General features: G+C 37.8%; 1 protein-coding gene across 3 annotated transcripts in view; it reads right to left on the bottom strand.

Moving 5' to 3' along the window:
* MED14 (mediator complex subunit 14) overlaps positions 1–26,073 on the bottom strand; it is a 65,395-nt gene that overhangs the window by 29,986 nt on the left and 9,336 nt on the right. For all 3 annotated transcript variants that reach the window (XM_053891704.1, XM_053891705.1, XM_053891703.1), the window contains exons 4-15: positions 23,270–23,443; positions 22,309–22,438; positions 21,711–21,839; positions 21,281–21,388; positions 20,648–20,780; positions 19,498–19,648; positions 18,299–18,410; positions 12,918–13,043; positions 10,842–10,920; positions 6,435–6,594; positions 1,650–1,844; positions 1,088–1,222 (exon numbers count right to left, since the gene is read on the bottom strand). In XM_053891704.1, the coding sequence (XP_053747679.1) occupies positions 1,088–1,222; positions 1,650–1,844; positions 6,435–6,594; positions 10,842–10,920; positions 12,918–13,043; positions 18,299–18,410; positions 19,498–19,648; positions 20,648–20,780; positions 21,281–21,388; positions 21,711–21,839; positions 22,309–22,438; positions 23,270–23,443 (1,632 nt within the window). The remainder of the gene's footprint in view (positions 1–1,087; positions 1,223–1,649; positions 1,845–6,434; positions 6,595–10,841; positions 10,921–12,917; positions 13,044–18,298; positions 18,411–19,497; positions 19,649–20,647; positions 20,781–21,280; positions 21,389–21,710; positions 21,840–22,308; positions 22,439–23,269; positions 23,444–26,073) is intronic.

Raw genomic sequence — 26,073 nt, 5'->3', positions numbered from 1 at the left:
GAGGGGATGGGCTAAATGGGTGATGGGTACTAAGGAGGGCACTTGTTGGGATGAGCACTGGGTGTCATATGTAAGAGATGAATCACTATATTCTACTCCTGAAATCATTATTACACTATATGTTAACTAAGCCAGATTTAAATAAAATTTTTAAAAAAGAAAAAAAAAAAGAAAAAGTTTGGCAATTCCTGCTCTAAAGCATCAAAGTGTTCAATAAGTCTTCCTTCCCAAGATTACCATCGTCAGTTTAACTGAAATAATTCACTTCCACATTGTCAGGTCTCTTCTTCTTCTTCTACTTTTTTTATATCCTCAGTTGTTTCACTCATAAACATGTTTTTTTCTTTTAAAAATTTTTTTAGTTTTAATTGTGGTAAAAGTCTCCACTTCATTCATAGTAATTTACAGAGGGAAGGAGTCTTACAAAAAGTAAAACTTTAAAATAGAGCGAAATCATTAACGTCGTGGTGTATCCCTTTAAAGGGATGCCAATCCTTGGCCAAAGCCTTTCTTGGAAATGTAAAAATGCAGGTTCTGTTACCTCCCTTTCCTCTCATGTTTGCGGATCATGCTGGATATCACAACTGCATATTCTTGAAAGACACTAATTATATGTAGGTCTGTTCCTTACTCCATGTGACAGTAAAAATTGGGTTTAATAGTCTTTCTGGTCTGCTTTTCAAAAGGAACCCAGGTTTATTAGTGTGTAAGCAGTATGTATGGCTTCACCAACTCAAAAATAAGCACCCCATCATCAACTAACTACCACAAAGAGATAATGCTCCTACTAAGAGGTATACAAGTTAAGATGTTAATTTTCAAAAGATGTCTTTTTTTTTTTTTTTAACTTGGGAAGAATTTACTTTCCATTTCCATAAAGAACAGAATGCCCACAATTTGGAATCAGAAAGACGAAATAATGTGTGTTTTACAGGTACACCATGAGATGCTATGATTTCAACCCCATCCCTCCCCAAATGAACAAGATCACAGCTATTCTGGTTTTTCTTAATGGAATCCACATAGCTGTAGCAAGGCATTTTAGAAATTAGTCTTTCATATACTCAAAATTGTTCCAAAAAATTACCTCCAACCGAAGTCCTACGAATGGCATATTTGTATCACACATAGCAACAAAGTGAGCTAGAACTTTATTGAAGGCACACATTTCTCCTGATCGTTTGGTTTTCTTAGGTTCTACTGGACACAGATCATCAGACAGCTAGAATGAAGAACACAAGTAGGCAAAAAAAAAAAAAAAAAAAAAAAAAAAAAATACAGGTGATGCAATTAGTTAAGACAGTTAAAATGACTATAGCTCAAGATTAATCAACAAATATTATTCATTCAACAAATATTTACTGAGCAAATATTTTGATGTAAATACTGGAAATTTAAGTAACTACTGTGTATTTGGCAAACTTTCTGGTGGAAATGGCGTATAATTAATTATTAATTAAAAGACAGGCATTTTCAAGAAAACATAGACAATTGTTATTTAAGCCTTATTGCCACCCAATCTCTTAAAAACCGTATCTAATTCTTATTTTTTAAACCCTATCTAGTTATCTCCCATATTAAAAATGGTTGAAGAAAGCAACAAAGTTAAAACACACAAATTCTGTGCTCATTTCTGTATGTGATCATACCTTGCGCTTGGTGCCGGTTTTAGGTGGTTTCCCAGATTTTGTGCGAAAAACCAGCTCCTGGACGTTTTCCTTGAACTGCTGCAGCAAGAGCGCCATCACAGGGGCGTCCTCACGCTCCGCAGCGTTCACAGACATGAAGTAGTACTTGTATGACAGCTGTGTGGGCTTATTGGGGACCTCCAACATCTCCACAACCTAAAAAGGCCCAAATCAGAAATGAGACTCAGAGAATTAAGTGTGGTAGATTTGCCACCTTACAGCAAGTAGGGCTCAGAACTGTGAATCTAACATAGATGGTTTTTCTTCTTTAAACAAGGACAAATCAGGATTCTCAACAAAAAAGGGATTCCTGTTAAATATATATACTTTGTTTTCTAAAAAAATAGAGCAGACTGAAGGACAAGAAAAGCAAAACCCACCATAAACTATAGCAAATGGAATATTTAGACTACTACAGCATTAACTGTTCTTGATATTCATACCTGAGCTTAAAACACTGTATGCTTAAGTCTAGCAGGTATGCTAGATTTTCTAGGATGGGACCTATTGATTGATTTTTTAAAGCTTGAGAGAGAACAAAAGCGGGGGAGGGGCAGAGAGAGAGGGAGAGAGAGAATCCCAAGCAGGCTCTGTGCCTACAGCATGTGGGGCTGGATCCCAAGAACCGTGAGTTCATGACCTGAGCCGAAGTGCATAGCTGGATGCTTCACAAACTAAGCAATCCAGGTGGCCCTAGCATGGTATCTATTTTAAATTGCCCTGTTGCCCTTAACCATCAAAACATCTTAAGAATTCCACTGTTATAGCAGAGAAAAATGACAACTAACTCTTACAACTGGAAGCATATAAAAATAAACCCTGATTTTCAACTAAAAAATAGGTCACGGTGAGGATAAAGACCACCACCACCACCACCACCAAGAGTCAACATGGAGGGGCGCCTGGGTGGCTCAGTGGGTTAAGTGTATGACTTCGACTCAGGTCATGATCTCATGGTCTGTGAGTCTGAGCCCTGCATGGGGCTCTGTGCTGACAGCTCAGAGCCTGGAGCCTGCTTCAGATTCTGTGACTCCCCCTCTCTCTGCACCTCTCCTGCTCACACTGTGTCTCTCTCTCTCAAAAATAAACAAACATTAAAAAAAAAAAGTCAACACTGATATAGAGCTTACTACACGCCAGGTACTGTCCTGATATTGGACAAATGTTAACACATTCAATCTTCCTAATAACTCTGTAGAGAAGGGATTATTATCTTCATTTTTCTGATGGAAAAACTGAGGTGCAAAATAGTTTGGTTACTTGCCCAAGGTCTCAGAGCTGAGAAGTGATGGACTCATGCTCTGATGCCAGTTTGGCTCCAGAGACCTTGCTCTTAACCACTATACCAGCTTACTATTTTCAATGTCTACCTAAAATTTAAGAAAAGTCCCCTAAATACTTTAGGGAGAGAAAGAAATGCCATTGGACCATTGCTCCGACACATACTTGCCTGTCTCTCTTCTCACCTCCCTTCTCTGCCTCTCCCCCTGCCTCCCCACACACTCTCTTCAGGAAATTCTTAGGCTAACACCTAATATCACACTGATGAACCTGAGGAAATAGAAGAATTAAAAGTAAAATGGATGCTTCACCAAAGAAGATAAAGGGATGGCAAATAAAACACATGAAAAGATATTTGATATCATCAGTCATTAGGACAGCATAAATTAAGATGACAATAAAATACCACTACACATCTATCAGAATGGCTAAAATTTTTTTTAGCCAAGGGCTGGCAAGAATGCAGAGCATCTAGAACTCTCTTGTATTGCCAACAGATATGCAAAATGGCCCGGCCAATTTGCAAAACAGTTTGGCAGTTTTTTATAAAGCTGGACATACACTGATCATATAACTTAACCCAACAATCCCACTAGTTATTTATCCAAAAGAAGTGAAAACTTAAGATCACAAAGAAACCTATATACAAACCTATATAGCAGCTTTATAATTGCCCCAATTGGAAATAACCCAGATGTCCTATCACCAGAGACTGGTTAAATAAACCATCCATACCATGAAATACTACTCCAATTAAAGGAATATTTGTTTTTATTTTTTAAAGTTTACTTATTTATTTTGAGAGACAGACAGAAGGAGGAGAGAGAGAGAATCCCAAGCAGGCTCCACACTGTCAGTGCAGAGCCGAAATGGGGTTCAAACTCATGAACTGCGAGATGATGACCTGAGCTGAAACCAAGAGTTGGACGCTTAACCAACTGAGCCACCCAGGCACCCCAATTAAAGGAATGAACTATAACACCACCACAGTATGGGTGGAAATCAAAGGCATTATGCTGAGTGAAAGAAACTAGATCGATGGGCAAACCCATAAAGACAGAAAACAGGGGGCGCCTGGGTGGCTCAGTCGGTTAAGCGTCCGACTTCGGCTCAGGTCATGATCTCGCAGTCTGTGGGTTCGAGCCCCGCGTCGGGCTCTGTGCTGACAGCTCGGAGCCTGGAGCCTGTTTCAGATGCTGTGTCTCCCTCTTTCTCTGACCCTCCACTGTTCATGCTCTCTGTCTCAAAAATAAATAAACATTTAAAAAAATTAAAAAAAAAAAAAAAAGACAGAAAACAGGTCAGTGGTCACCAGCTGAAAGTGGGAGGAGGGTTTAATTATAGAGATGCAGCACTAGGGCATTTTGGGGGTAATGGATCTGTGTTCTGCTGAGATGGGGATTACAACAGTGTATGCATTTATTCCAACTCAAACACAAAAAGTCTAAATTTTTCCTGTATGTAAATTACATCTTAATAAAGCTGACAAAAGTAAAATGGCAGAAAGACATTTAAAGGTAGCAAGCCTTGGGGCGCCTGGGTGGCTCAGTCGGTTAAGCATCTGACTTCAGCTCAGGTCATGATCTCACGGTTCATGAGTTCGAGCCCCGCATGGGGCTCTGTGATGACAGCTCAGAGCCTGGAGCCTGCTTCAGATTCTGTCTCCCTCTCTCTCTGCCCCTCCCCCGCTCACATTCTGTCTCTCTCTCTCTCTCTCTCTCTCTCTCTCAAAAATAAACATTAAAAAAAATATTTAAAGGTAGCAAGACTTTCCTCTGTACTTCTTAATGTCCGTGGTCATTTCCACTTCTATGAATGTATCACCCCTACGTGAGAAATAAGAAGGATGAAGAGAATGTACATTCAGTTTTGGTCTAAACCATGTGAAACAACTTACTGCTTTTCAATAAGACATTAGTCACTGAAACTAACATTTGGCTTCTGGTGATACTAAATAAGATCAGAAATACTAAAACCATTTTGTCCGTGGCTATGTATAAGGATCTTTGTGTGTTCATGGGTTTGATTATTATGCATATATTCTGAATATCATTTTATATGTAGACTAGGCAGCTCACCAAGAGCGGAAACAATCCTTTGTCATGTATCAAATCTAGTTCTACAGCTGGGGTTTTAAATTCAGAGAAAAGTGAAATTCACATCACTGACAGACTTACTGCTCTGCTCTACATAAATAACACTAACAAAATATGTCAGGGTACACATGGCACTTTTTTTAAAAGATACTATCTTTTTTAAAATTTTACTTAATTTTTTTATGTTTATTTATTTTTGAGAGAGACAGAGCACAAGCAGGGGAGGAGCAGAGAAAGAGCAGGGGAGAGGAAGAGAGAGATGGAGACACAGAATCTGAAGCAGGCTCCAGGTTCTGAGCACAGAGCATGACGCAGGGCTCGAACTCACAAACCATGAGATCATGACCTGAGCTGAAGTCGGACACTTAACTGACTGAGCCACCCCAGATGCCCCTTAAGATAATATCTTTTAAAAGTACAGCTCAAGACCTTAAAAAACTCACTCCTACGGGCGCCAGGGTGGCTCAGTCGGTTAAGTGTCTGACTTTGGTTCAGGTCATGGTCTCCTGGCTCGTGGACTCAAGCCCTACGTCAGGCTCTGTGCTGACAGCTCAGAGCCTGGAGCCTGCTTTGGATTCTGTGTCTCCATCTCTCTCTTCCTCTTCCTCCCTCTGTGTCTGCCCCTCCCCCACTCGCTCTTTCTCTCTCAAATATAAACATCAAAAAAATAAAATAAAATTCAATCCTATTGCCTTCAACCAACAATCTTGAATTAAGTTTTTTAAACATCTTATATTCTTTGCCAAAAACATCTACTTAGTATAAACAGAAATTTCTATAAGCAGGGAAATATATTTAGGGTGAGTTCATATTTCAAATTCTTGCAAATTTTAACCAATTCAAAGATCTCAAAGAAACTAACTAGAAGACACACAGAAAGAGTGAAAAAAGAACGAGAAAGGATCTTACCATGCCCTGAAAGGTACATACATCAAAAGGATGAGAATATAAAGCTACTTCACTTCAGCCAGCCCATATTTTAAAAAGCTGCATTATGCAAGTTAACATTTGATTAAAACCAATCAAGTTTCTCTGACACCAAGATATCCAAACATTCACAGTAGTTGCTTTCAAAATTCTTCTTATATAGAGATGCTTCATCCAAAGCAGAAACTAGGCCTCACTACAGGAAAGATCCAAGAGTGAGGGATAGAGGCACACCTATATTCCCCAACCCTGCCTGATCATCGTACCATTTCTTACACACATGATTTTCCTCTCTCCCCTACCCCTACCTCCTAGGTTGAAAATCACTAAACTTAAATATCCAATAAAATATATTTGTAAATTAAGTTAAGCAATAAATCATTTGAGATACTACGAGAATGAACTGAATTCGATCACCCAAATCACCCCTTTTCATACTTACAATGTAGTACTGTGGAAGACGGGTAAGTTTAATGAACAGCTTATTCTTAGAAAGGTTTCCAATAGGATGGGTTGAGTAATTGGACAGCTGCAATGTTTCACTGGTTAATGTAGGCAAATGTTTTATAGATTGTTTGCAACGCTGTTGTCCAAGCCAAAACCTTAATTGAAAGAAAATAATTTACGTCACAAAATCATAGATTCTTCTGTGTGCAACTCATTTGTAAATTGATTACTGAAGACCACTAAAAAATAACAACCTGAAACTTAACTGCTAGTAAAAAGACACATAACCATACCGATGAATCATTTCTCCAGTTTTACATTGGTCTGTTAGTTCTAGTTCTTTTTCTTTGTTTTTAGAGACAGAGTGACAGTGGGGGACAGGGGCAGAGGGAGAGAAAGAGAATCTCAGGTAGGCTTCACACTCACCACAGAGCCCGATGCAGGGCTCGATCCCACGACTCTGGGATCATGACCAGAACCAAAATCAAGAATCGGATGCTCAACTGACTGAGTCACTCAAGCGCCCCTGTTAGTTCTAGCTCTAGTTTAAGGAATTGAAACTGCAATGTGAATGATTTTGATTAGTTATAAGGAAGAATTAACTAGTATTAAGGCTGGGACACTGTAGAAGTTTATTACAGAGGAGGACAGATTTCCCAGGGTTTATTAAGACAGCAATAACTAACCTCAACATCTTTCATAAAATGCCTTTAGTGTTTATAAAGCAAAGAGAAAACAATAAATAGGTATAAAGGTGCCTAATTTTTCTTAAAAAAATTTTTTTAATGTTTATTTTTGAGAGAGCGTGTGCGCGTACACAAGCTGGGTACCGGCAGACAGAGACAGAGACACAAAATCTGAAGCAAGATCCAGGCTCTGAGCCGTCACCACAGAGCTCAAGGCGGGACTTGAACCCACGAACCGTGATGACATGACCTGAACCGACTGAGCCACCCAGGTGCCTCAAAGGTGCCTACTTTTTTTAGTATCACTGGAGATATACAGTCCTAGTTGTTATACTGTGTATGTGTAAAGTGATAGGTATATATAGCGGGTGCCAGGAAGGTATTAATTACCTTCTTTCCCTCCTCTCTCTCAGTTCAGCCACCAGATTTCAGTTTGAAGCTTTTTATAATATTCCTCTCACTTATTTCATTAGCTGTCCTTGAGGCTAGACACTGTGTGTGTGTGTGTGTGTGTATAAGATACGTGAAAAAGAGATAAAATGACTGGTTCACAAACTTTCACTGATTCACAATGAAGTAACTACAGAAAATAAGAATACGAATTTAGAAACTTTTCACAGCAATGTAACAATTATCACAACATCCCAGCTCACAATCAGTAGGCTCACCTTGCTGAACAGGGTACAGACCCGTCCGGGTGCTGCTGCACTGGTGTGGTGAGCTGCGTGTGGCACCGACCCTGTGCTAGTCACATGCAGTAAAACCTAACATATGATGTTTGAAGGCTAGCTTGTCAACTATTACCCAAAAATGTAGAAGGTCTAGAAACCTGTTTTTTTCCCCACCGAAAAAACAAATTTAACTGCAACATCACAGAATCAATTGCTAGAACTGGCCACAAATGAAGAAATGAAGAAAAATCTTGAAAATACAACCATACTTGCTTCATTTTAAGGTAGAAGTTAAAAATGAATATTCTGAACTTGCTAAAACTGCTTTCAAATCTCTACTTCCAGTCCCATCAACAAGTGAGACTGTGAGACTGGTATCCCTATTATGTATGTTTTTAAAAGAAAAACAGAAAAAGATACACATTATCTCCTGTGACGAGCATCATCATCAATCCAACTTAGATAAGTTACAAGCAAGAAACAAGCTCATTTGTCACCTTAAAAATTCTAAACACAATGTAAATTCTAAATATATATAAACGTGTATTCATACGAATTGTAAACACAACATACTCTTTTCAAAGCACACATGGAATGGCCATTTTACTCAACCTTTTGTCTTATTACGATTTCATGGGACAAAAGAGTGAATTTTCTACATTAACTGCCTGTGTACACTTCCAATGAAAAACGTGTAGAGATTTTTTTCATTTTTATACTGTTTGTTCTGATTATATTTGTTGAGATGCAATTCTGTCTGTTGATCCTTACAATAAAAAAATTGGGGCTTTTATTTTTTAAGTTTGTTTATTTACTTTGAGAGAGAGACAGAGAGAGCAAGCAGGGGAGGGGCAGAAAGAGAGGGAGAAAGGGAATCCCAAGCAGGCTCCGTCGTGTCAGTGCAGGCTTGATCCCACAAACCGTTGAGATCATGACCTGAGCCAAAATCAAGAGTCATATGCTCAACCGACTGAGCCACCCAGGCGTCCTGGGGCTTATATTTTATACATGTTTTTCCATTTCCTTTTTCTACAATTTGTTTTCATTGCATATGACAAGAAAGGTGATCACATGAACAGATGCTCAGAATCATTTGTCATTAGAAAACTGTAAACTAAAACCACAATGCAATACCTCGTCACACTTACCAGGATGGCTATAGTCAAAAATGGTAACAAGCTTCGGCAAGGACTCAGGGAAATGGAAACCCTCAAATATTGCTGATGTGATTTTAAAATGGCATAGCTACTCTGGAAACTAGTTTGGCAGTTTCTTCAATAAGCTAAACATAAATGTACTGTATGACCCAGCAATTCTACTCTTAGTGGAATGAAAATGTTAAGTTCACATATAGACTTAGACATGACTATTCACAGCAGCATTACTCATAACAGGCAAAAAGTGAAACAACCCACATGCCCATCAATTTAGGAATGGATAAACAATGTGGTATATATCCATATAACAGAATATTATTCAGCCACAAAAAGGAATTAAGCATCGATAACTGCTACAACATGGATGAACCTCAAAACATTATGCTAAGTGAAAGAAGCCAGTCACAAAAGACCACATACTTTATGATTCCTTCTATAAAATGTCCACACACACAAAAAAATCTATAAAAGCAGAAAGTAGATTCATAGTTTCCAGGGGCTGAAGTTGGGAATGAGGTTTAACTGTAAATGAACACCTGCTTGGGGTGATGAAAATGTTCCAAATGTTCTAAAAATGGATTGTGATTATGGTTAAACTCAGTAAATTTACTACAAGTCATTGAATTACACACTTAAAATGGGTGAATTTTACGGTACGTAAATTATACCTCAATAAAGTTATTTCAAAAAATTAATGTCCCATGACAGATTAACAGATGAGCAATAAGCTGGTCATTCACCAAAGATCATTTGAGAAGCATGATTACAAGTGATAACCAGGGGACCTTTCTTATAAATTATGTGTTTAAGTACAGAGACACATTTGATAAGTTTAAGGCTTTGGGGACTTGGCCTTCTGGTTTTAGGTTATATTTCCTCTCGCTGGAACTGCCAGATAAACCACCTCAAGTTATGCAAGCTGTGAATTATTGAGCATTTAAGTATTTGAACCTTATTTGTTTAGCCAGAATGCACAACAATGCACCAAAAAATGCCAAAGCGCTAAAAATTTTGGAATTTGTTATTAGAGTATTCCTTACTCAGAGTAAGGAGTATCACTTTTCATACACAGTTAAACTAAACAGCTATTCAAAAGGAGGCTCATATAATATCACCAATCTGGTTGGCATTAAAAATCACATCTCGTTAACGAAAACACTACTTGATTATAGTGAAGCCTTCAAATATTTATACAACTCAAACTAGCAAAAGGAGAAGGGGTAGGCTAGATCACAAAGAACAGTCTAGCCCTCACCCCTTCTCCATTTGACAGTTTGGGTTTTGAGCTCCACAATTTATTTTTATCCCTTGGAATTTTATTAATTTTAAAAGCGAGTTTGTTAGAGTTGCCATAATGGCACCTCTGTGTACCAGGGTGGCAATGAAACCTCACAGAATTGTCTTTAGCTCCATTTTCAATTTTATTTAGTTTGACAGTATGAAGCATTCAAAGGACTTTGAGACAATATTGAATGACAGTATTAGAGAAGCAGAAACAACTATTCTCAAGGGTCAGCTGGTAGATTCATACCATGAAGATTATCCTGGGTAAGAACAAATAAGACTATTGCAGAGAACACTAGAGTCAATAAAATCCATTGTGTAAGTGATTTGCAGAGTGCTTTTCCAGGAGGAACCATGGCGACGAGTGAAAAGTTGAGTGTCATGCCCTTCATACCTGTATTTGCCCTAGAGGGGAACTGGATACAAAACATTGCTATCTTGGGCCTATTCCAAGACAATTTCGATTCCAAGTACCAAAAGGTGCTCAAGTTTCATGTCATAAACATTAAGGACAGTGACCGATCAAGAGTAATGATGGAGAAGAAAATATATCGTGTCAAAATAACTTTCCATTTTTAGTCTTGAGCTAAATAAATAAGCTTACTTAAGTTGTTGAATCCAAGGAATAATTCGTTTCATATCATCGTTCACAGACTTCTCCATGTCATCCAGCGTGGCCTGGTCTATAGAATATAGCACTTCATTAATTCGTTGCTTACACGAGGCACAAAATATTTAGGTAGCCCAGAACTTAAATGAAAATTATTGTTTTAGGCAAAAATTAGTGTTATTTTTGAGTCAGAGAAAAACTAAACTAAATCCATCATTAGGCATAAATTAACCTAATTTGTTTTCTCTCTTTAACATTTAGGGAGAGTTATAGTTAAGACAACTGATTAACAGCAAATATACATTAGCAGGAAGAACAAGTAACAAACACATGAACTCATTATCTGCCTGCATTTCAATTCCCAAACCCTAGGCCTAGTTAATTAATATTTTTAACTTGCATGTATTTCTAACTCATAGTATTACCAAACTTAGAACCTTAAAAATGTAAAAACTGTAAAACTCCACTAAAATATTTATTTATTCAACACAAATGGTTTCTGGCATAAGCAAGAGCTGTTGGCTGAAGTTCAGCTTCCTAAATGTCACTTAGAATTTTTAATGACACCGAAAAAATGCTAACAATAGCACGTTTTGAACAAAAGCAAAATATACAATGATTTCAGCTCAAGAAAAAAAGTATAAGAAAATTAGTGCAGCACTGCCATGGTTTAATTGTACCCCCCAAAATTCGTATGTCGAAGCCCTCACTCCTAATGTGATGATGGTATTTAGAGATGGGGTCTTTGGGAGATAATCAGGTTTAGATGAGGTCATGAGGGTGGCACTGTCTTGATGGGATTAGTGCCCTTATAAGAAGAGTCACCAGAGAGCTTGCTCTCCTCTTCTGCCGTGATGACAGGGAGAAGGCCTGGGCCTACGAGCCAGGAACAGAACCCTCACCATAATCTGACCATGCCGGCAACCTGATTTTATGCTTCCAAACTCTAATACTATGATAAAATAAATTTTCTTTTTAACAACCTACTCTGTGGTCCTTTGTTATGGCAGCCTCAGCTAAAATAAGCATATATCCCCTAAAACAAGAATGACTGCCAACAGGTAACTTTTTTTGGCTTCTCTCAGTTTTACATGGTCATCTTCTTTATCTATGAGTGTGTACTGTGTAAACAGTCAAGAAAACAGTTAAGCAAAAAAAATTCTGAAGGATGAACAACAGCTGCCTTGTGGTTCAAAACCACAGTTAAACGGTAATTCATAAGTGTGTCACTAATAAGCCATCGTAAATGCGATGTGATTCAAAGTAATGAAGCCAGTTTTCCATGAACGGTTCATAGAAGAAGCTATCTTTTTTTTCTTAAGTTTATTTATTTTTTTAGTAATCTCTACACCCAATGTGTGGGGCTCAAACTCACGACCCCGAGATCAAGAGTCAAATGCTCCTCCGACTGAGCCAGCCAGGCTCCCTGAAACACTTACCTTTACAGCTATATGAGCAGAAAATCATTTATTTTCGCTCATCTAGCTTAATATTAATTTCAAATGGTAAATGTGCTAATATATTCAAGGACACTGTTCCATTAGCAATACAAAAACACTACGTTCCAAGTAGTTCATCATTTCAGAACACCAACTCGGTAACAGAACATGGTAAATCAAACTTTAATTTCGACTGTGTTTAACTCAGAAATATAAACATCCTTTCCTTCAGGATTCTGTACCCTAAGTCATCTTTTAGATGTTTATACTGTCATTCGTATATGTTCTTTAGCCATTAGAATCCCTTGTAGTCATTTCCATGTCACCTGACTGTTAGTGGTAAAAACAGTTCATCTAAAAACCATCAGCCATCACCATTATTACTTCTACATAAGAGAAACAACATAAATGTACTTCATACTGGGAAATTTAACTTCTGGGAAGAGAAAATCCCAGGCAGGGTTAAAATTGGCCCCAAGGAACGGACATCGGCCAGAGTCATTCCTTCCACATCTACTTTCTGTACTGCTGATACCACCCCTTCCCAATACCTAATGGCAGAAAAATTTTGTTTTGCTTTTGTCAAAATATTTTTCCTTACACTGAGTGACCATGTCATTGGGTAACTTACCAAGTCCATAAAGCATCAATTGAAACATTCCAGAATGCAAGTCTACAAAAATGTGTAGACACTCCGAGTTACCGCAGGGCTCCAAGATGGGAACGACAAGAGCTGGAAGTGCAGTCTCTATGGAAGCTGAACAGTTAAGAATGAAAAAGTATATTTCTATCTGAATATTTTCCACAAAAGATCATTTCTCAGTGTGTAGAAACAAACCAACTATCAAACAATCCTGAATATCAGAGGAAAAACATGATTTTGCAAAACTGGACTGGTACTATTATGTCAATTAGTGGCTCAAAAGGAAGAATGTATTCCTCGGGGTGACTTGAAACGAACATACCCATCTCAACCGCTACAGCAAGAAAAATCCCAGGATTCCTTTAAAAAAAAGGTTAAAATAGCTAGGGAAAATATTAACTTCATCAGTGAGCCGAGTTCTAGTTTTACTTTTCACTCAGTAATCACTAATAAGTTAGTTTTTAAGGATTTTCTTTTTGATACAGTGGGAAGAAAATGGTTTGGTAGACAGAATAAATTTCATCAACGGCCTAAATATTTTCAATGCCATTCCTCACAAAGAGAGGTTTTCTGGCAATTAGGGCCCATGTTGTTTAAGAAAAACACTTGAAAACCATTAAACATTATTGTTTATATAGGAAAAACATTTTTTTCTTCACGTTACTTCTATACCTCATTTTCAAGTCACAGATGAAATAAGAACATAAGCAATTGTTACACACAAAGTCCCAAGGCTGCCGATATACTCGTTCTCAAGTTTCACAGTATTTCCACCTGGCCCAATTAACTCTTCCCTTAATCCCACAAGCTGGCATAACGAAATCCACTAAAGGAGCAGAGCATTCATTGAAATCACACCCCGTGCTGATCAGGTGGAGGAGTTCTAAAGAAATATGCTCTTCTAGTTATCATGGTCCTCTAATGCTACAGCACAGAAAAAAGGCAGGCAGTGAGGAGAGTGGTTACATAGGCCCAGCCTTTCACCAGGTGTGACTCCTCTGTGCTACTTTGTTAAACAAGAACAGTAACATCTTCCTGTCCGTGCCTTGGGTCCTTAGGAGGAAGAAATGACAAGTTTGAAAAGGTGCCTTACAAAGCAAAGTGCTCAACAATGTACATTCTCTATACCCCTTTCATGAATCAAAGAAACAAGCCAAACCCTCTCATCAGGCATCTGCACAATAATGAAAATGGGCAGAGTTACCACTGGTGCTATCTATACAAAGAAACTATCAAACGAGTTAATAAAGCAAAGAGAGCTGCAGGAGACATATTTAATCAGATGAAAACAAACTGCTTTCCAGTCCATCTACTACATTTGTGAAGAACTGTTGAACATACAGGGCCAGCAGAGCTCTCACCTAAAACACACACACACATACACACACACGAAAGAACAAATAGGTACAAACAGAAATTCCTCTTACAATACCTTATAACTCAGAGCAGGAGGACAAATTAGTTCAAATGATGTTTTGCTGAATTTACCAGGTTAATATAATAAATAGTGCTTACAGATCTGAAGCAGGGTTGCTAGGTTTCCACATCTATCTGGACTGTTAATAATTCCCAATGGAGAAGGAATGTATTCTTAGTGTAGTAATGGTGTAAAACTAATTCTGACAATTGGGATAACAATGATCATTCCAATCTAATTATCAAAATTGAGTATTCTTGAAAAGACAGGGCATTAGAGAAGAATATAGAAAGCACAGTCCAAAAGATAAAACATACTTTGATGTATCTCTAATGACTGCCAATGTCCACATTTTTCTTTGCAAAAAATAAGATATATAAGGCCCTAAGCATTTAAAGGCAACTGGCTTGAAGGTATCAAAAATGGCAAAACTTAAAACACAGAAGGGAGAGTTAAAGGTTGTGCAAGATGACAGGATGGTACACTCCTCTTTCCTGAAACAGAAATATATACACATCTCCTTTTTGATTTCTCCCTATTTATCAAGGACAAAATGAGGAATGGACCAATACATAGTAATGTAAAGTGTGAAGACTAAAGAGAAGCAACTAAAGCCCAGGTAGGAATAGCTGCGTGTGGTTCTCAGCTTCTGAACTGCCCTGGATCCCTTGATTCTGGCTCTGACAGAGCACAACACAAGGGAGACTCCCCTGGCTTTCAAGAGACAGGAATGCTGCAAGCGAGGCCACCTGGGGCAAGTGACCTGAAGTGCCTTGCACTGCCTTTTTTGACCTTCTCTCCAAAGTTCTGCCTACTCTCCCTTGAGACATTCCCACCCCCATGAAACCACATGCTGCCATCTAGACCGTCCAAACCTGCTATCTGTACATTCCCCTAGCCCTCCCTTGAAATGCTCCATTGTCCAAGCTACTCACTTCCTTGGCTTATTCCAGGGAGGAGCTGGAAGAAAAGCCAGGTGATTAAGGGTGATTGCACAAAGGGATTCCAAGAACAGCCCTAGGTCCCAGTAAAGGATTTGACTAAAGCATGCTTTCCCATCACAAAAGGGATCAAGTAAGACTACACGAAGAATACAAATGCATGAACATGAATTTTAAAAACAAGCTAAAGCATAGGTAATAAAATGGTGGGTCAGCAGGCCCTTTCCTATAATGGCCCTCATATCCACAACTGTTCTGATTAAAGCAGGTCTGAGGGGCCCAACCCCACACACAAGCACCGACCTCTCCTCCAAAACACAGTCTCCAAAGCACCCTTCTCTCACACCCAGAATTCTACAGACACCTAGAACTAGAAAACCGATGCTGGAGCACACTCCCACTAGAGTCAGAGATCTAGGAAGAGCCTGGACTAACATCCTTGAGTTACAGATGAGAATGGAGCCCAAAGAATGCTACTTGTTCAAGAGCATGCAGCTCAACTCACACCTTCTGGCTGCCCAACCAGTGAGATCTCTACAAAATGGTGCTGAAGAAAAATCTTTGCAACTTACATTAACAAGACACAAAAGTACGTTTCTTATGTAAACACCTGGTCACTCTATTTTTCAAAGTAATTTAAGTATCTCCTGGGCAAACATACTGAGTTTTTACTTACTTAAAACAAACTAAACCTTGTTTACAGATGATACTAAATTAAACCAGAGCTTATCAAAATATCAAAAGATCACAAACCCTGATTTTCTACAATCCCAACAAATGAATTTTAGAATTTTACTATTTTGAAAAATCAGAAATAAAAAAAAAAATTGGTACCTAATAGGGTTCTTTACGAACGAAAGGTATATTTCAACAGGGTGCCAAGACTACTAAATGGGAAAACTTTATTTTTTCACCAAATGTTACTGGAATGACTGTGTATCCCCCTACAAAAGAATGCAGTTGGACCACCACTTCATACCACATACAAACATTAACTCAAAAAGTAATCTAAATGTAAGAGCTAAAACTACTCAACAGAAGATGTTTAAGAATCATTAGGGAGATTCAAATCAAAACCACAAAGAAATACCAGTTCACACCCACCAGAACGGCTAAAAACAAAAAGGACAATAACAGGTCTTGGTAAATATTCAAAGAAACTGGAACCCTCAAACACTACTGGTGGTGGGATTAAGAGGTGGTGTTAAACATGTAAAAAGGTAAAACAGAGTCACCATATGACCCAGCCCTTCCACTACTAGGTACATGGCCAGGAGAAATGAAAACAAGTCCACACAAAAACCTGTACAAGAACGTTCATAGCAGTGTTATTCATCATAGGGGGAAAAAAAAAGTGGAAGGAACCCCATCAACGATGAATGGATAAATAAAATGTGGTATATCCATGCAATGGATTGTTTGACAATAAAAATGAAGTACCAAAGCATGCTTTAATATACACAAACCTCAAAAACGTTATGCTAACAACAATATGCAGAAGACCACACATTATATGATTTCATTTATCTGAAATGTCCAGAACAGGCAATTCTATAGAGACAGAAGGTAGATTAGTGGTTGCCAAGAGCTGAGGGGAGGGATGAATAGGGGAGTGACTGCTACTGGATACGGAGTTTCTTTGGGGGATGATGAAAATGTTCTAAAATTAGACTGTGGAGACAGTTGTACAACTTGAGTATGTTAAAGAAAAAAACCACTGAATGAGTGAATTGTATGCAAATTATACCTCAAAACTATTACTAAAAAAGAACAAAACAGGAGGGTGGTTATGTGTGCTTTCTAACCCCAATGAAAGTTTTTGTTTGGTTTTTTTTTTTTGAAAGTTTTGATTATACTTCCTAATCAGAAAATTTAGGTCTGTATTTATAACATCTTTGCTTGAGGGATTCAAGTGGGGGCAGGGGGATGAGGACTTCCATGTACCTTATAATTAAATTAAAATCATCAAGACTTGATAAATCTAATGTTAAGCCCTGTTGGGGCTAGTGAACATGCCCCCTCAAAATAGATTAAAACACTACATTCATTCATCAGATGTCTCGCATACTTTGTATTTAAGGCCTGCACTTGTTTAGTTAAGCTGTTTCCACTTAGTCTTTAGTCTGTCTCAGACCCTCTTTCACACCTCTGTTCTTTCACTTTCTTTGAATGACTATGTATTCTGAATACAAATTTATTTTCCTGTCTGTCCTCTCTTCAGGCAGTATTTTTAGCTAATTCGTCAAAGTGGTACCGAAGAAGCTGCTTTTTTAAGTATAATGGATTGAGCTGGGCTCTGTGACGGTGCAACGCAGTACTTTAGCTACCACAGTTATTAAAGACATCATTTTTACGGCACTTCACATACATCGTTTCACTTAATTAAAGGCTGTTCACTGTGGGCACAAGGTCATCACAACCAAAAACTGAGGTAGGGATAGTGTATGCTCATAATACTGTGAAACTATTACTAGAATGAAAGCACTTACTTTCTAAATGATTGTCCCCCGAAGCTCTAAACGTACTTACTAAGTGAACTTAGAAGATTTTTCGCTATGAGTGTATATGTGTTTCTTATTTGAGGCCTGCTCATGTATTAACAACTAAATAAAAATCTTTAAAAAGACAAAGGATAAATTCTGCTTCACTCAAAGAGACATATTTTATAAATAACATCATAAGTATCTGCAAAGCTACCTTATTCTTAGAAGATGACCTAAAAGAAATGATTCATATTCAAATGTTAAAATAACTTCCATTTCGATAGGAAAAAAAAATTTAAGGAGGTTCAATATGCATACCTTTAAAAAAGAAGGCCAAACTAAATAATTAAAAAGAAAATTAGAGAAAAATTTGGACAAGCTTGGTAGATCACAAGTTAAAATGCAGAAATGCCCAACTCCACAACAAAACCAGGAAAAAAGTCTAATTAAGAAAGACGTTTCATAAAATAAAAGTGGATACTAATGAAAACAAAAGAAAGGTGGAAATGCCAGTTTAAAAGAACCTACAGTTTTCGTTGGCATTGAAGCCTCTCAGAATGGCCTTCAGCTCCTGGAGCTTCTGATGAGCTCGTGCATGGACGCTGTCAATCAGGAGCTTTTCTATTGATAAGTGATCAATCTGCATAAATAAGAACAGAATCATATGTGCAATTTAAACATTTTCACTTTAAAAGTCTGAGAGTAGATTACTGTGGCTCAAGGTAGTTCCTTTTAGAATCACACTGAGTGTTAACCAGTAGAAGAAAGCAAACTTAAAGGTAAAAAAGATAAACTTAGATGGTATTGGGAGCTTAAAGACTACAGCTAACATTTTGGCAATTACAAATCAAGATAGGTTATGTACTGGTTATCGGTGATTAAATGTCAGACCTTAAAAATAAAATGGTGATATGACCTAAATTTTAAAATGTGAAAGAACATCTTACGAATTATACATAACATTAGTTATTTAAAAAAACAAATGTGGGGCACCTAGGTGGCTCAGTTGTTTAAGCATCCAACTCTTGATTTCGGCTCAGGTCACGATTTCATGGTTCCTGAGATTGCGCTGATAGTGCAGAGGCCACTTGGGATTCTCTCTCTCTCTCTCTCTCTCTCCCTCTCCCTCTCCCTCTCCCTCTGCCCCTCCCCCACTTGCATGCGTGTACTCTCTCTCAAAATAAATAAACATTAAAAAAACCCCACAAATGCAAAAGCGTAACATTCACATAAAACAAGTTTAATAAAGGGTTTTAGGAACAATCAGGTATTTTATCTTTTTATTTTAATATTCATTTCTTTTTGAGACAGAGACAGTTGAGAGAGACAGAGTATGAGCAGGGGAAGGGGCAAAGAGAGAGGGAGACACAGAATCCAAAGCAGGCTCCAGGCTGTCAGCACAGAGCCCCACGTGGGGCTTGAACTCACGAACTGTGAGGTCATGACCCCAGCCGAAGTCGGCGCTCAACCGACTGAGCCACTCAGGCGCCCCCTTTATTATTTTTTAAGTAGGCTCCATGCCTGGTGTGGAGTCCAACACGGGGCCTGTGCTCATGACCCTGAAATCAAGACCCGAGCTGAGATCAAGAGTAGGACACTTAACTGAATGAGCCACCCAGGTGCCCCACCATGTATTTTAAAGAATGTGTTAAAAGTTTAAGAATAAAGTGTAAGTTATATACATTCATTTAATCAAACCAATATTAAAATATATTGAGATCTCTTACCTTCATGGCTCTTTCTACTAATTTGGAATCAGAAGCTGGCAAAGGAGGATCATGAAAAATCTGTAAAGGCTTAGAGACATCATTTTCATCAATTTTAATTGTAACTTTGTGAACAGATGCCGTCCCTGTTTTTCTCCCAAGAACCTGTTGACTAAAGAGAAAAGAAATACTAATGATTTTTTTTCAACACAGCCTGTTAATTTTTGGAATAAAACAGAAACAATCTATTGTATGCCTTAGCCAGAGCCTAGAACATGATAGGCCCTCAATGTTTGTGGAGGGAGTAATTTAATATTGAGAAGACAGCTATTCTGTAATCCAACGCAGTATTTGATTTACATCCTTTTTAAAAAAAACAGACACAGAATTTAAAAACAAAACACACGTGGGGTGCCTGGGTGGTTCAGTCAGTTAAGCTTCTGACTTCAGCTCAGGTCATGATCTCACGGTTTGTGAGTTTGAGCCCCACATTGGGCTCTGTGCTGTCAGTTCACAGCCTGGAGCCTGCTTGGATCTGTGTCTCCCTCTCTCTCTGCCCCTCCCCCGCTCATGCTCTGTCTCTCTTGCTCTCAAAAATAAACATTAAAAAAAAATTTTTAATAAGTAAAAAATAAAAACACATGCACACAAAGAAATCTGAAAACAAAACAATCTGTCTTCTACATGGTGTCTATTTATCTCTAATTCCTTTACAGAAAATGAGAATCAAGCAAAGTTCAAACAGGGAATTGAGGATTATAAACAGCCTAATACTGATTTTCCCCAAAACTCTCCCTCAAAAAAGACATTAAGAGGCACAGTTCAAAATATAAAATTGTGATAAGCAAACATGTTTTAAAAACATACCCAACAATCTTAATGGTCTTTCAGCAATCTGGTATAAGGCCAGAGTAATCTAACTTTTTGAGAATAGCAAGTCTTAGTACAAACAGATGTCTACATATTTAAAACATGCCATGTTCTAAGAAAGGAGTCAATTACAGATGTCTTATGTGGTTTATATGATACCATGGGACTTTACTATATAAAATCATGTTGCTAGAGGTACACAGCTATTGGTCTATAGTAAATCAGATGTAGGAAAGAAAAAGAGAAACATAAAGGATATTTACAGTCACAGCATGAACTTGCCAGAATCAATTTCACTTACTTCCAAACTGAGAGGGAGAGGCACTTGCCAGCATGGTACCTTTCCACCTGTACAAGGTCTCCCCACCGCTCTCGGATTAACATTAGAGTTTGGGAATGTAGCACTTCTAACTGAAGCGACAAGCAGAATGAATCTGATGGGGTTTGTTAAGCAAATTTAATAAATCACTACAAGGGCCATGAACTACAAGCAAACTTCATTTAACAAAAGCTCTATTCCCCAAAAGCTGGCTATGAAGGAAATTTCTGGAATTCTATTTCTTTGATGACATATACTAAAAGGTGTGATCAACTGTGGCACAATTTTAGAAAAAGGTTTTATATTTCAGTTTGAACCGACATAAACTATAAGGCCCAGGTTGCCTGCGAATTCATCATGGTTTAGAGAATATGAGTAGAACAAATGGCACTATTTTCTCCCCTCTAGATTTCTTACTCATTTTTGTTTTACCAACAGTAAAATTTAAAACTTGGTCTATTATAGATGTATCACTATTCTCCACACTCACCAGTTCCCCAGCCCCATTTCTACTCCAAAAAAGGAAAGTTCAGGATAGGGGGTAAATGGAAATATGGGGAGGACAGGGACACACGAATTCCTTACAAACACAGGTCTCAAATTTCAAAAGGATACGTAGGCAGTTGTACATGTCCTGAAGAGGTTTTTCATCAGCAAAGAGTCTAGACTGCACCAGCTGATGGATAAAGTTGATTTGCATACTATGAACCAAGGCTCGCCCATCTTCCATTGGCAGGAGAAAAAAAGGCGGTAAACCAGAAAAGTGCATAGATCATATCATAGTACCAACTAAGGAAGAGTACACCAACTAACAATAAATTAAACAAACAAAAAAAGAACTGAAATTATCCATGGAAATCAGAGAACATTATACTTGAGAAACACTAAAATCTCCATGGAAAGTAAGTATGATTATCATAACATCTACTTCAAATTACAGAATAAATTGCCAAACATTTAGTACTCTGTAAGAATGTTTCAATAATATAAAAACACCAAACATCTGAATTAATATTTATGATTTAAATCAGTATTTATGATTTACCTCCCGTTTCCTTATCCTCAACTAGAATTTCTAGCTTGAGAAGACGCCACGGTACATCCGGATCATCTCCCATCACGGTCAAGGTGGCTTCAAATTCTCCCTCAACTCGAAACTTCACCCGGCCATTTGCTTTTAAAAGAAGAAGAAGAAGAAGTCTACTTTGCTAGAAAATAACCAGCTTCCCGCTAGCCTAGAACGTTCAATTTTGCTTACAAGAAATTTTAAATAGCTTGAAAGTTCTTTCAGAAGTGTCCAAAGAACTCAGTAGTTCCTGCATAAGCAATAGCCAAAGGCAGTGAACACTTCTAACATCAACTGACAATTTTCTCTTGAGGTATAACTCGGGCATCATCTCTCCTCCAGCCCCAGGTGATCTCCCTGTTCCCAGCTTCACATACCACCATTTTATCTCCAGGTACTAAAATTTTATCCCTTGGTACTAAAGAGAAACGATCAGTTGACAAGTCACAGATGTGAACACTACCTGAATTGCAGACCAAACCCTCAAAATGAGAGTTCTTTGAATGAAACCCCAAAAGCTGTTTGAAAAAAATTCTAACAAGTCAATTCTTAAAAAAGATAAACTTCCGGTACATACCAACTGTAAGATTGGCTAACTGAGGAGGGAGATCTGTGGTCACAAGCCTATGTCTAAGAATCTGATTGAGCTGGTGAAGTGTGGCTTGTTTCTCAATCTTGGTAATCGGGTCTGGAGGAATAATTTTATCCTACAAAAAAAATTCAGTGATTTTATAACAATGTACAAAGAGACACAACTCTTACCTGCACCTGTCTTAACATAGTATTTTCTCACTTTGCCCAAGAGGATCTCAACACTCATTTCTTAAGTCGACATCCAATAATAGTGATATGCCCCTTAACTATGGTGCATCCGAGTGCCACCCAGCTGAGACAGTAATGCAACATGATCTTCTTCACGCTCTATTTATGAAATCAAGTTCATGTCACTAGATGACTTTCACCACTTCTTAAAAGTATAAAATACAATAGCACCACATCAGTAAACTATTACCGCACTACTTAAAAAAAAAAAGCTTCCAAAAAGCAACTAGCATACCGTATTTTCACATATGAAATAGATGTAAGTTAATTTACACCTGTTTACCGCCCCCCCCCCCCCCCGATTTATCTATTTTGATAGCTATTCACATTTTGGCCTCAATGTATTCCAAAAAAACACAATTCTAATTATGGAGAAAAAAGTGAATTACATGAAATCTTTTAAAATATAGAACAGGGGCACCTGGGTGGCTCAGTCAGTTAAACGTCCAACTCTTGATTTCGGCTCAGGTCATGATCTCATGGTTTGTGAATTTGAGCCCCGCCTTGGGCTCTGCGCAGACAGCTTGGAGCCTACTTGGGATTCTCTCTCTTTACCTCTCCCCCATTCTCTCCCACTCTCTCTCTCAAAAATGATTAAATAAACTCAGAAATGTATATATAGAACAGTTGTTTTGCTGGACAATTTAATAACACAGTAGACTCCAATGCCAAAGCCTTTAACTTCTAAGAACAGGAGTGGTGAGCAGTGCACTTACCCTAATGCAGGTGGGCAGTCGTGGGTAAGATCCAGTAGTCAGTACATCAATGGCATACGGGATGGCAAAACTAGGCAGGCGTGCATGGACTAGGGCATCTCTAGCTAATGAGGCCAGGCGATCAGCAGTGTCCACGAACAGAATGGCTTGCTGATCTAAAAAGCTTGAAATCATCTTTAAAGCAAAGGGTAAATGTATTAAACTTCATTGAGAGCTAGCTACTTTGCACTTCAAATATCATTTATTCATTCCAAAGTAAACTCTGAGGGACATTAATATAAGTTTTCCACATTTCAAAATATTTCCTCAAAAAATTTTCCAGTAATGTGAAGAAATATTTAATACGTTTAGATTTAACATTAAAAACAATAACTTCCTATCACTTTAAGTAAAACGTTTTCCAATTTGTTTCTCCATCCTTAACATTACACATACATATAAGAAGTTAGGAAAAACAGAACAAAATGCTTTTTCCTCTTACAGATTTCTAGAGTTGGCCGGTAATGAAGTAGTTAAAAGCATGGCCTCTTAGACCCAAACTGCCTTGGTCTCAATTTTAACTCTGCAACTTACTATCCCTGTAACCTTAGGCAAGTACCTCTCTGTGCCTCAGGTTTTTCAACTGTAGAATAGAGATGATGATTTCCAACCTTACAAGGTTGTTCTGAGGAGCAAGAGTTATTGCACACAAAACCTTAAGAACAGTGCCTAGAACACATAAAATACTCCATAAATGCTGTTATAAGACATCTAGGCCATCTTCATGCCCCAAACAGAAATCCTTTCCGTCAGTTCTCTATTGAATGCGTTTCTGAATAGTAGAGCTCATCACGGAGCTGCAAACTCCTTCCTTGAAACTTTTCTATTCTGCAGCAGTAATGTCTCTCGTGTCCTTCCAACATGGGGAAGCCCACCCTATCTTCAAAGCTAAACATTCCAAGTCACTTCAATTTAGTCTTTACATCTCCAAATTTCTATCTCACCACCCTTGTTCTGCTGCCTTGGAAAGGCTCCAATTTATCAGTGGCTAACTTAAAACATGGTATCCAGAATTAATACCACATCACACCCACAATTAATACCAGCACACAATGCCCTACATTTATTTTCTCAGTATTTCCATACTCATTTTATTATCTGATCTTCACAACTCCAGGAAACAGACAAAATCAGATAATTCCTATCACTTTAGAGATGAGAAAATTGAGACTCAGGTTAAGACAGGGGCACCTGGGTGGCTCAGTCAGTTAAGTGGCCAACTCTTGATTTGGGCTCACGTCATGATCTCACAGTTCGTCAGATCGAGCCTCGAGCGAGGTAGCAGATTCATACAATTCAACTATAAAAAGGAATGAAGTACTACGACATGAATGAACCTTGGAAACATTATGCTAAATTAAACAAGCCAGTCACACAAGACTCCATCATGATGCCATTTATATGAAATGTTCAGAATAGGCAAATCTATAGACAGCAGATTAGTGGCTGCTTAGGGCTGGGATGGGGGCACTTGGGGTGACAGTGAAAGGGTACATGTTTTCTTTTTGAGATGATGAAAACATTCTACAATTGACTGTGATGGTTGCACATATCTGAATACACTAAAAACCATTGAATTAGACACTTTAATGGGTGGATTGTATGGTATGTGAATTATATCTGAATAAAACTGTTTCTCAGAAAGTTCTAGGAATAGGATTATTTCCTCTTTTTCTTAAATAAAACATTATCCAGACTGTTTCACCATTAGAATTCTACAAACTATGTATTTACACACTCAGCTACACACATAATATGTCTGGTATGGCTAAAGATCATTATCTATTAAGAACCTCAAATGAAACTAGTTAAATAATCACTAGGTTGAGAACAGAAGAGTTAAAACATGAATAATCTTCTAATTCTTCAGTTGATGGACCTTACACCTGACATAAACACATCTGTGTCTACATTCACAAAATACCAAAACTTTACAGAAGTTCAATATGAGACTTCATTCAGAATGTGATTTATTTGAACAGCCAACTCAAGAAACTAATAGAAGAATACTCTACTTTGAATTAATGAAAGATGAATTACAATATGGCTCAATATTAAAACCAAGAGTTTTGGATTTTCCCTGACACTATGTTACTGAACTCAGTAGTATTAAACAGGTAACTGAAATACCCATGATATAATTAGGAATTTAACACCAGATTTGAAAAATTGAACACTTGGATTTGATTTACTTCAGTGACACCTAACTTTTCACTGCAAGTTTGAACATCTTTAAGAAAAGATTGCTCCAAATTAATTATTGAGAAGAAACCCCAGGCTTTTCAGAAACAGTATACCATGCTACCTCATTTCAGCCAAAACAGATTTACTACATTTGGTGTCCAAATTTCCAGAACAATGAGTTGTAAAACTTTCTCATAAATAAGCTTGGAATGAGTCTGTTTGTTAATATTTATAATCAAAACCATTCTTTGTATGATGCTTTACGGTGTACAAAAGACCCTCTGAATATAAACTTTAACTTCCCTATCATACCAACAGACAGCCAATGAATAAAAGAATGTTTTCCCCCATAAGGAAAATGTATGGTACAAAATACCGTCCCTCTAAATAAACCCTTGATCGATATTATATAGAAGGATGACAGCTTACTCCTACAGACAAGAGATATGTGACTAGAATGTGTCTTGGTAGAATTCTTCCAGTCTGATCACTAGCTTAGTTGGTAGAGCTGGAATGGAGTATCAACTTCAGTGAAGATCGGGTTTTATTTTTAACCTAAAAACAATTATTCTCCTAGAATT

Source organism: Panthera pardus, unplaced genomic scaffold (assembly GCF_024362965.1).
Source record: "Panthera pardus isolate Hobbes unplaced genomic scaffold, ASM2436296v1 HiC_scaffold_27, whole genome shotgun sequence".
Lineage (NCBI taxonomy): Eukaryota > Metazoa > Chordata > Mammalia > Carnivora > Felidae > Panthera > Panthera pardus.
This window is presented reverse-complemented; position numbering and strand designations above follow the sequence as displayed.